Here is a 12,518-nt window from a genome sequence, read left to right as displayed (position 1 = left end):
CATGTAATTCCTATGATTTCCTAGATATTCAAAGCTATATTTTTCTCCTTTACATTTTATTTATTTATTTATTTACATTATTTTATTGTTGTTCAATTACAGTTGTCTGTATTTTCTCCCCAGACCTCCCCCTCACCCCCTGCAAACCCACGTCCCTCCCTTGCTACCACCCACCTCCTTGGTTTTGTCCATGTGTCCTTTATAATAGTTCCTGAAAACCCTTCTCCCCACTGTGCCCTCACCCCTCTCCTCTGGCTTTTGTCAAATTGTTCTTAATTTCAATGACTCTGTTTATATTTTGTTTGCTTTTTTCTTCTGTTGATTATGTTCCAGGTGAAGGTGAGATCATATAGTATTTGTACCTCATCACCTGGCTTATTTCACTTAGCATAATGCTCTCTAGTTCCATCCATGCTGTCCCAAAGGGTATATGCTCTTTCATTCTCTCTGCTGCATAGAATTCCATTGTGTAAATGTACCATAGTTTTTAAAATATTTTATTTATTCATTTTTAGAGAGAGAGGAAGAGAAGGAGAAAGAGTGGGAGAGAAACATCAATGTGTGGTTGCCTCTCATGTGTCCCCTACTGAGGACCTGGCCTGCAACACAGGCATGTGCCCTGACTGGGAATTGAACTGGCGACCCTTTGCTTCACAGGCCCGTGCTCAATCCACCGAGCTATACCAGCCAGGGCCATAGTTTTTTATTCACTCATTTGCTATGGGCACTTAGGTAGCTTCCAACACTTGGCTATTGTAAATTGTGCTGCTATGAACATTGGGGTGCATAGGTTCTTTTGGATTGGCACTTAAGGGCTCTTAGGGTATAATCCCAGCAGTGGAATTGCTGGGTCAAAAGGCAGTTCCATTTTTAGTTTTCTGAGGAAATTCCATACTGTTTTCCACAATGAATGCACCAGTCTGCATTCCCACCAATAGTGTGCTAGGCTTCCCTTTTCTCTGCATCCTCTTCAGCACTTGTTTGTTGATTTCTTTTAGATGGCCATTCTGACCAGTGTGAGGTGGTATCTCATTGTGGTTTTCATTTGCATCTCTCTGACAGCTAGTGATGCTGAACATCTTTTTATATGTCTCTGGGCCCTCTTTATGTCCTCCTTGGAGAAGTGTCTGTTCAAGTCTTTTGCCCATTTTTTATTGTTTTTTTTTTTTTGTCTTCCTGGAGTGGAGTCATGTAAGTTCTTTGTATATTTTGGAGATCAAACCATGTCCAAGGTATCGATGGCAAATATGTTTTCCCAAGTAGTTGGTTCTTTTCATTTTAATGATGTTTTCTTTAGCTGTGCAGAAGCTTTTTTTTTATGAGGTCCCATTTGTTAATTCTTTCCTTTATGTCCTTTGCTTTAGGGGACATATCAGTGAAGATGTCCCTGCATGCAATGTCTGAGATTTTCCTGCCAGTGTTTTCCTCAAGGACTTTTATGGCATTATGACTTATATTTAAGTCTTTTATCCACCTTGAATTTCTTTTTGTGTATGGTGTAAGTTGGTAATTCAGTTTCATTTTTTGCATGTAGCTGTCCAGATCTCCCAACACCATTTGTTGGAGAGGCTATTTTTCCTCCACTTTATGCTTCTTCCCCCTTTGTCAAATATTAATTGACCATAAAAATTGGGTTTGTTTGTGAGCTTTCTGTTCTGTTCCATTGGTCTACGTCCCTGTTTTTATGTCAGTATCAGGCTGTTTTGATTACAGGGGGCTTATGATACAGTTTGATATCAGGTATTGTAATCCCTCATGCTTTGTTCTTCTTTCTCAAAATTGCTGCAGCTATTCAGGGTTGTTTATGGTTCCATATAAATTTCTGAAATGTTTGTTCTAGATCTGTGAAATATGTCGTTGGTACTTTAATAAGGATTGCGTTGAATCTATAAATCACTTTGGGTACTATGAACATTTTGATGAGGTTAATTCTTCCTATCCATGAGTATGGTACCTGTTTCCATTTGTTTGTGTCTTCCTTAATTTCTTTCTTCAGTTCTGTATGGTTTTCTGAGCACAGGTTTTTTACCTCCTTGGTTAGGTTTATTCCAAGGTACTGAATTTTGTTGTTGTTGCTGCTGTATCAAATGGGATTTTTTTCCTAATTTCTGTTTCAGATGTTTCATTGTAGGCATACAAAAATGCCTTTGATTTCTGAGTATTGACTTTGTATCCAGCTGTTTTGCCAAATTAATTTATTAGATTGAGTAGTCTTTGGTGGAGTCTATAGGATTTTCTATGTACACTATCATGTCATCTGCAAACAATAATAGTTTTGTTTCCTCCTTTTCAATTTAGATGCCTTTTATTTCTTTTTCATGTCTGATCACTGTGGCTAGGACTTCCAGTACTATGTTGAATAGTAGTGGTGAAAGCAGACATCCTTGTCTTGTTCCTGATCTTAGTGGAAAGCTCTAAGTTTTTGTCCATTGACTATGATATTGGCTGTCAGTCTCTCATATACGGCCTTTATTATGTTGAGGAATGCTCCCTCTATTCCCACTTTGCTGAGTGTTTTTATCATAAATGGGTGTTGTACCTTATCAAATGTTTTTTCCAAATCTTTTTATATGATTATGTGATTTTGTCTTTCATTTTGTTTATGTGGTATATTATGTGTATTGATTTTCAAATATTGTACCACCCTTGCATCCCTGGGATAAATCATCTGGTCGTAGTGTATGATCTCTTTAATGAATTGCTGGATGTGGTTGCCAATATTTTGTTGATGATTTTAGCATCTATGTTCATCAACAATATTGGCCTGAGTTTTTTTTCTTTGTTGTGCCTTTACCTGGCTTTGTGATTAGAATGATGTTGGCTTCATAAAAACAGTTTGGGAGTCTTCAGTCTTCTTGGATTTTTTAAAATAACCTATGGAGGATGGGCGTTAGGTCTCCCTTAAATGTTTTGTAAAATTCTCCTGAGAAACCATCTGGTACAGGGCTTTTGTGTGTTGGAAGGTTTTTAATTACTGTTTCAATTTCATCAGCTGTCATTGGTCTGTTCAGGCTTTCTGCTTCTTCTTCACTGAGTTTTTAAAAGATTATATTTTTCTAGAAATTTTTCCATTTCATCTATGTTTTCAAATTTCTTGGCATATAGTTCTTCATAGTAATTTCTTACAATCTTTTGTATATCTGTGGTATCAGTTGTAATTTCTCCTCTTTCATTTCTGATTGTGTTTATTTGTGTCCTCTCTCTTTTTTTCTTGATGTGCCTGCTTAAAAGCTTATCAATTTTGCTTATCTTTTTAAAACACCAGCTCCTGGATTCATTGATCCTTAGAATTGTGCTTTTAGTCTCCATGTCATTTAATTCTGCTCTGATCTTCATTATTTTCTTCCTTCCACTGGGTTGTCTTTGTTGTTGTTCCTTGAGTTCTTATAGGCATAGGGTTGAGTGGTTTATCTGAAATCTTTCTATATTTTTAGGTAGGTCTGTATTGCTATGAATTTTCCTCTTAAGACTGCTTTCCCCATGTCCCATAAATTGTGGAATGTTGTGAGTTCATTTTCATCTGTTTCTAGAAACATTTTGATTTCTCCCCTAATCTTATTTTCAACCCATTCATTATTTAATAGCATGCTATTCAGTGTTCATGTTTTTGAGTGTTTTGGGTTGTTTGCCTTGGATTTGGTTTGTAGTTTCAGTCTCTTGTAGTTGAAGAAAATGCTTGATATGATTTCAATTATGTTAAATTTGTTGAGGTTTGTTTTGTGTCCTATCATGTGGTGTATATTTTAAAATGTTCCATGTGCACTTGAAAAGAATGTGTATTTTGCTTCTTTGGGATGAAGGCCTCTCTATAAATCAGTTAAGTCCATTTCATCTAGGGTATTGTTCAATGCCACAATATCTTTGTTGACTTTTTGTTTGGAAGATTTGTTCATTTTTGAAAGTGGGGTGTTAATATCTCCTACTATAAGTGTGTTGCTGTCAATAACTTTCTGAAAGTCCTCCAAGATTTTCTTTATGTATTTGGGTGCTCCTATGTTGGGTGCATATATATTTACAATATTTATGTCTTCTTGATTGATTCTTCCCTTGAGTATTATGAAGTGACCTTCTGGGTCTCTTTTGATGGCTCTTTTTCTGAAGTCTCTTTTGCCTGAGATGAGTAATTCTACCATGGCTTTTTTTAACCTGTCCACTTGCTACAAATATTTGTTTCCAGCGCTTCACTTTCAGTCTGTGTAGGTCTTTTGTTCTGGGGTAGGTCTCTTGTAGGCAGCGTACATGTGGATCATGATCTTATCCATTTTGCTATTCTGTGTCTTTTGATTGGGGCATTTAATCCATTTACATTTAAGGTTATTATTGATAGGTACTTATTCATTGCCATTTTTCATGCCTGTGTCCCTCTCTCTCACTCTTTATCTTCCTGTTCTTAAAGAACATCCTTTAGCATCTTCTGCAGAGCTGGTTTGGAGGAGGTATAGTCTTTCAGGATTCTTTTGTCCAGGAAGCTCCTTATTTGGCCTTCCATTTTAATTGAGAGCCTTACTGGATGAAGTAGTCTTGGTTGCAGGCCTCTGGTTTCCATTACTTGGAATATTTCTTGCCATTCTCTTCTGGCTTGGAAAGTTTCCATTGGGAAGTAAGCTGCTAGTCTGATTGAAGCTCCTTTGTATGTTACTTCCTGTTTTCCTTTGCTGCCTTTAAGATTCTCTCTTTATCTTTGAGTTTTGCCATTTTAATTATTATGTATCTTGAAGTGGGCCTCTTTGGGTTCCTCTTGATTGGGACTCTCTGAGTTTCCTGGATTTGTGTGACTTTTTCTTTTATCAAATTAGGTACGTTTTCCATTATTTCTTTTTCAAACAGGCTTTTTATCCCTTGCTCTTCTTCTTCTCCTTCTGGCATCCCTATAATGTGGATATTATTATGTTTCATATTGTCCTGCATTTCCCTTAACCCCTCTTCATTCTTTCTGGGCCACTTTTCTTTCTCTTGCTCTATCTGGGTGTTTTTTTCTACCTTGACCTCCAGCTCGCTGATCCAATCCTCTGCTTCATTGATCCTGCTTTTGATTCTTTATACTGTGTTCTTCAGTTGAGAAATTGGATTTTTCATTTTCTCTTGGCCCTTGTTGATAGTTTCTATTTCATTTTTTATGTTGACATAGTTTGCAGTGGGTTCATCATGGTTTCCCTGTAGTTTTTGGCAATTCTCTGTAAGCTCATTAAGCTTCCTGATAACCATTGCTTTGAACTCAATATCTAATAGTTGACTTGCCTCTATTTCATTTAGCATTCTTTCTGAGACTTCTTCCTTTCTTTTCATTTGAGGATTGTTTGTCTTCCCATTGTTTGTGGGACTCTTCTTCTTAGCCTCAGCTCCTTAAATTTATCTGTTCTGACTCCCTGGGTTTATGATGTGAATTTCTATGGTAGAAGACCACTGAGATTCAGTGGTGCCATCTCCTTGATCTCTTGAACTGGTCTTGGGCTGTCATTTACATTGGCTCTGTGTATATCTTTGAGTTTTGAGTTTTGTTTAGCCTTTCTTTGGTGGGTCCTTCCTACCAGCTGGTTAACTGAAGATCACTCTGTCCACCATTTCTTGTATTCTGTTGTGCATGTGTGGGTAGATTGTGTTCAAGCTGATTCTTCCATGTGTACAAGGTTTTGAGGATTCTTTCTTGCTTTCGTTCAGTTGCTTGTTCTGAGTTATTTATCCACTATTTAGGTGTATTTGCAGGTAAATCCTGAGTTGAGTTAGTGTGGCTTCTACTCCCTCCTTCACCTTCTTCTGCTGTTATCTGTTGGTGGTTCCTTTGTTGTTGGGTTGCCTCTTACAGCAGGTATCCTGGTGTCCATAGCTTCCACCTACTCTTTTTTGTAATTAGTTGGAGGAGGAAGACAAAACAGTTTAAGCTAGCAGGAGTGTATTCTATGATATTTACAGTACCAGCCTATAGAGAAGAGATAAGAGATCCTTTGGATATGTATGGTGTTAACCATAATATTTCACCCAACTAGCCACTTTTCAGGAAGGGTGGAAAGAAGATAAGACTCTTGTTGTGGGGGGAGGGTTGTGAGTTGGATCTAGAAAGCAGTGGGGTTGTGAGAGGTCAGATTCTGAGGTAAGGTGAGAGTAAAGGATAGTAAATAGGTGTAGTTTGTGAAAGAACAGAGTTAACCACTACAGTAATAGAGGTCAGGGAACTGTGAAGTGGGCTAAGATCTGAGAGGGGTGCATCTGTTTTTTCAATGTCTCCTACAATTTTTGGTCTCCTATCCTCATATATGCTTGGGTACTGCTGACTATTCACTCTGTTCCTCGGTAGATCAGCTAGGTGTTTCACCCATGCTAAGGGAGAAGTGGACTCCACTCCCACCTATCTTGGTGCCATCCCCAAACTATATTAATTTAACTAACATTGTATATGTATTTTTCTTAAATTAGTTTCTCCTAATCTTGCACCAGTTATTTCACCATTGAAAACAGTTTAAATCAACTCTTAGCACTGTGCACTGGGTTGAATTTTATTTCAGCAAGCAGTGCTGCTTCTTTGGTTCATTGGCTACATTTTAAAACCAGGTTGATACTGTTTTGGTAATTTGTTATTATCTTACAATGATGGTACAATTTCTACAAAAATTCATTTTAACATTACCTATACACAGAAGTCTAACTTTTTAACTGTAATTTTCACTTTGATCTTTTAGTAAATTTAATCTGAATAAAAGTCAAATACTGATTTTTAAATTTCATTAGCTTTACTTATTTCAACCTATTCAGTATTATCTATAAAAATGAATATTTAATCTTAAAAATCATAGAACAGTTAAAAATGCAGAATAATGAGGATAAAGAAAGAACTGAAGAGTCTAAGGTTTCAAGATAGATTCACTGAAAAAACAAAAAATTTCATTTATGAGTAAACTGAGTTGAACTAAAGTACATCTTCCACTTCATATAAAACACAAGTTCAGTTTTCCTAATTGTTCTAGTAATGAATGTTCTCTAACTCTGCAGGAAATGTTCTATGTAGTATTTGTTCTATGCAGCACGTCGATGTTCTATGTAGTGCTCTCCCAGAACAATGTTGGACACCTGCTTAACTTCAAGAATGCTGAACTATGATAATTTGGAAGTACCATACTAGCCAAAGATGTTACAGCAGGCTCCCAGATACCTCTCTACAGATCCTAGTATAATGTTCTCCTCAGTGATTGCTAGAGTACAAATAAGTTTGGCTATAGAGAAGTCTTTTTGTCATATTGGACAATGTAGTAGTTCTTTCTGTTCTTGACAAGAAAGCAACACATTGATTAGTCAAGTTAGGTAATGCATCAGAAATTCCACCAACATGTGAAGTATTTGAAAAACTATATTCAAAGAAGGTGTAAAATGAGTATATCATTTATACTGATCAATTCAGGTGGCACTATAAGAAACATTTGCAATGAAACTCATCAATATTGCCTTGTCTTTAGATAAGGACATACATCCATTAAAAAGAAAAAAATTAAATGGGATATAGAAGTAAAAGACTTTAAGTTAATGAGATATTAAAGTGGAAAAAGAATGTTATATGAAACTCTAAGAAAGTAAGCTGGATATTCATATAATACATTATTTAAACATATTAAGAGCAAATTATTATTATATTCTAATCTCAAATGCAGACATCAATTTTTGTTCTCTTTCATAGCTAACAGGTTGTAACCTCAATACTATATAAGATATCTGGATATGAATATAGTATGATTTATTAATTATTAATACAATAACTATTTAAGTTGATTAAGTAAAAACCCTTAGTTAATAAATTTTCTAAGCAAAATGACCTCCATTCTCTTAAATACCACAATTCCTTATATGAATTGAATATATAAATTAATAGTTTAGAAGAAGCTGGTAATCAAAATTTAATTAGTAATTATACAACATAATCTTTGTAATATAATACTGTTTGCAATTTATCATACAATTTGGCTCTTCATATCTATTTAATAATTTAAACTAAAACCAGCAGCAGCAATGTTTGTGTATACAAAAGAGATGAGAATTTATTTTCCCTTTTTTACACACATCACTGTTTTTTTTCAGAATTTGATATTCATGTTTAATACTTCGGAATTGAAACCTAGTAGAATAGATATCTTTTCTTTGTTCATTTTTTGATTAGTATTAATCTACCAAAAAAATTCCATCCTTCACATACTATATCTTTGAAACTGTGTGACTCTCTTCCCTAAATGCTAAAATCAGAGCTTCTCCACTTTTTTCCTCATAATGTTATATTATTATTTCTACCTCATCATTCAAAAGAAAATAAATATACCCTATCACTTTCAAAACAAGGAAAATAATAGCCACATCTTAGAAATGTGAAAACTTTCAAATATAGAACATGAGCCAGCATTATTATTGTGCATGGTTTTATATTATTGAAACTGAAACAATTTACTTTTATAATGATTTTGCTATTATTATCATGTATGTGGCACTAGAAATTATGACATAAAGAAGTTCAAAAGCATTTTTTAGTTTTTACTGTTTAGGAGTAGAAAATAACAACTCCAGGAAATGAATTACTCATTGGATGACTTTGACCTTAGAGGAAACGGATATAAGAAAAAAATAAGGTTTTTACCAAAATAATTAAAGTTAATAAAACCCAGATAAAATTTAATAAAATCCTACTTTTAAAGGCCTTACAGAATGGGGTAAAAATGGGGAAAACTGTAACTGAACAACAATAAAAATATTGAAGAAAAAAAAAGGCCTCATGGAGTTGCGCACACTACCAACCCCAAGGGTTGTCACCATAGACAAAATGGAGGAAGGTTCTGACAAGGATAGCTATCAGTCTGAAGGTGTTTTGTCCCTGGGGGCATTTGTTGATAATAGACAACAGAGAAAGAGTTGGGTTTAGAATTGGCAGAGGGCTGCCTTTCAGGAACTGCGAAACAAACTTACTGTGGGTCTGTGCACCAGAATGACAAAACTGCAGATATGAGAAGCCAGAAACAGAACACTGATCTTTTTCTCTATTAAGATGTTTTCAAAGGGATGAGGGGCGAGATGATGCTAAAAATCTAAGCCAAAACTCTAAAATGTATCAGTATTAGAGTTTGGAACCCAGCAGAGTGAGGGATCTTGAACACATCATTTGAAATCCCCAGAAGACTACACCTAAAAAAATTAACTAACTGAAGGTAAACTAAACCCTAGTAAAATTTTAATCACCACAATCCATCATGACTGAATTAAGCTGATCTTATCTGACTTCTATCTGTGTTGCAGAGAAAAGTATGAAATCGTTTTGAAGAATACCCTAACACCATCTAGAGTCTGTATTTTATAAATAATATTTGGCATTCCACTAAAAATTATGGGGCATGCCAACAGACAGATGTGTGTGATCAAAAGTCAAGAGAAAAAAATAACAGAAAATAACAACAGACTGACAGGTAATCCAGATACTGGAGTTAGCAGACGGGATTTTAAAATAATGTGACTAATGTGTTCAAGAAAACAAGGAGGAAAAAAATTAGAAACATGAAGAATTCCTCCTAAGAAGCTAAATCTTTTTTTATTGTCTAATTTTTAATTTTTTATTGAATTTATCAGGGTGACATTGGTGAACATAATTACATATGTTTCAGATGTTCAATTTTAAAATAACACATCATCTGTGTATTGTTTCCTTTCATCACCATTATTTCCTTTTTGTGCTCTTCTGTCCCCTCCTACCCCACCTTTCCCTCTGGTAATCACCATACTGTTTTCTAAGAATTGGGTGGTTTTTTTTAAACTAAATCCCTCCATCTTTTTTACCCAGCTTCCCTCCCCCAAGAGCTTTCAGTTGGTCCTCTGTATCTATGACTCTGATTCTATTTTGTTAGTTTAATTTGTTCATTAAATTCCGCATATGAGTCAAATGATACGGTACTTGTCTTTCTCTGACTGTCTTATTTAACTTTGCTTAGTAATCTCCAAGTCCATCCAGGCTGTCACAAATGGTAAGATTTCCTTTCTTATGGCTGAGTAGTATTTCGCTGTGTAAATGTATCACAGCTTTTTTATCCACTCATCTACTGATGGGCACTTGGGCTCCTTCGAAATCTTGGCTATGATAATTAATGCTACAATGAACATAGAGGTGCATATATTCCCTCAAATTAGTGTTTTGGGTTTCTTCAAATATATTCCCAGTGGAATCACTGAGTCATAAGGCAGTTCCACTTTTGAATTTTTAAGAAAACTCAGTACTGTTTTCCACAGTGGCTGCACCAGTCTGCATTCCCACCAACAGTGCACTAGGGTTCCCCTTTCTCCACACCCTCACCAAAACTTGCTTTTTGTTGATTTATTGATGACAACCATTCTGACAGGTGTGAGGTGATGTCTCTTGTGGTTTTAATTTGCATTTTTCTGATGATCGGTGATGTTGAATACTTTTGAATTTATCTGTTGGCCATCTGTATGTCCTCTCTGGAGAAGTATCTATTCAGATCCTTGGCTCATTTTTAAATTGGACTGTTTGTTGGTCAGTTGGTTGGTTTTGGTGTTGAGTTGTAAATCTTCCCTATAAATTTTTTATATTTACCCCTTATCAGATGTATTATTGGTGAATATGTTTTCCCATTCAGTAGGTTGTCTTTTCAATTTGTTCATGGTGTATATTGTTATGCAAAAACATTTTGGTTTGACATTATCCAATTTGTTTATTTTATCTTTTTGTATGTGAGCTGCATGAGGTGGTACCCAGAGAATCACCAGGCAGGAGCAAGTAGTGTTCATCAAATTGATACAGGTTCAACCTCGCTGCCAGTCCTGGGTCTGAGGCCACTCAGCAAATGTTCCGAGGTGCACCAAGTCTACCTGCCATGAGCAGGATACCCGCAGACCTTGCGGTGGGTGGGGTCTCCGGCAGTCATCAGGGTGAGGTCAGCAGAGTTCATCAGGCCCTAACACAGCAAGTTTTGGCCAGGTCAGAGGAGGGCTCTGCACAGTCAGTCAAGTGAGGGGAAAATTGCCCATGTCCTAGAGCCACCCAAGTCTGTCCAGGTTTCTGCCAGGAGCCCTAGCTCAGCAGGACAGGGCTGCTGGGATTCAGGAAGGTGAGGCTCTCCCATGACGGGGACTATTGGTCAGTTTTAGGGGAAAGTGGGGAGAGTGGCCCCCACCTCAAAGCCACACAACTCGTTCACTGATACCCCGTGTCTTCCCGGACTTCTGCACCCCTGTCCAGGCATCTGACTCCTCAGCAGGGTCTGAACATCACCAGGTGGGGTGATAGGAAGTCCAGGGGGTGTGGCTATTGCTTTCCCCCAGGCTGATGCCTTAAGGAGGGGAGTGCTCTACCCAAGAAAAATTGTGCCTTTAGTGCAGGAGAGTGACTCAGCACCGGGTTCCCAGCAGCTGTCCCCTCAGCAATCTCTGTAGAGCCACAAGCCCCAGTTTCTCCTCAGGCAAATCTAGTCCACTCTGCCCTCCCTCTGCTGAGCCCAGGGTGAGTGGCTGTAAGATTTTTGTGCATTGCCCGTTAAAAGTGTGCCTGTGTCTCAAACAGACCCATGTTTCTCCCTGGCAGACAGAATCCCAGCTGATTTTCACAGCCAGATGTTCTGTGGGTGTCTCTTCCAAGCTTTGATGTTCTGGACTGGGGAGCCCAGCTTGAGTTGAAACCCCCAGCTTCTCAGGGGGAAACTTTTCAGCTAAGATATCCCACTGGGAATGATGCCAGTCCTTTTTGTGTCTTTGCCTTTCCTACCTGTCTCAATTTGGCTTCTTGTGTAAATCCTTGGCTATAAGACTTCTTATTTCAGCTAGCCTTCAGTTAGTTGTCCATGTTGATTGTTCTATATTTTCATTGTAATTCCAGTTTGTTCCTGGGAGCAGATGAGTGTAGCTTCCACATATTCTGCACTGTCTTGGACCTCAAAATTTCTCTTTTAGATAGTTTGTTGTTAGTGTATAAAAACAGTACTGATTTTTGAATGTTGATTTTGTAGTCTGAAACTTTACTGGCCAACAACAATTCAAAATTTTGCAAGAATTCGTGAAAATATCGCTTTGTAAAATTTTAATAATTTTTTAAATAAAATAAAATTTTATCGTTTTTATTGTCCTACTAGGTCTATGAACCTGAAGCATACAGCAAGGATTAGCAGTAATGATTTTATAGCTGCTCTTTCATTACAATGAGATGTTCTTCAGCTATCTCATGAGTCTTTAACTAACATAAAGCACTAGATTACTCACTTTGGTATCATATATACTGAAACTGGAGCAACGCTAAGACTAGTATCCTGCAAAAGGATAACATGTAAATTTGTAAAGCATTTCACTTTCTTAAAAAGCTTCTTTAAAAACACTAGGATATTTTTACATTACAGCAATAAGTATTCTTTGATCCAATGTCCTAGGAACTATGTGTGTTTCACCCTTTCTGGGTTGAAAGTCATCTTCACTGGTAGAAAGAACAAATCCTTTTTTTTTAAATTTATTTATCTTTAGAGGGGAAGAAGAGAGGGAGAGAAACATCAATGTATGGT

General features: G+C 36.7%; 1 protein-coding gene across 1 annotated transcript in view; it reads right to left on the bottom strand.

Annotated features, from left to right (window-relative positions):
* STPG2 (sperm tail PG-rich repeat containing 2) overlaps positions 1–12,518 on the bottom strand; it is a 196,062-nt gene that overhangs the window by 54,238 nt on the left and 129,306 nt on the right. Inside the window, exons 8-9 of the mRNA XM_037039115.1 lie at positions 12,226–12,272; positions 7,186–7,337 (exon numbers count right to left, since the gene is read on the bottom strand). Coding sequence (XP_036895010.1) covers positions 7,186–7,337; positions 12,226–12,272 — 199 coding nt within the window. The remainder of the gene's footprint in view (positions 1–7,185; positions 7,338–12,225; positions 12,273–12,518) is intronic.

Source organism: Sturnira hondurensis, unplaced genomic scaffold (genome assembly GCF_014824575.4).
Source record: "Sturnira hondurensis isolate 20B ecotype Veracruz unplaced genomic scaffold, ASM1482457v3 Scaffold0025168, whole genome shotgun sequence".
NCBI classification, from domain to species: Eukaryota; Metazoa; Chordata; class Mammalia; order Chiroptera; family Phyllostomidae; genus Sturnira; species Sturnira hondurensis.
Note: the sequence above shows the minus strand (reverse complement) of the source record. Positions and strands in the feature narration are given on the sequence as shown.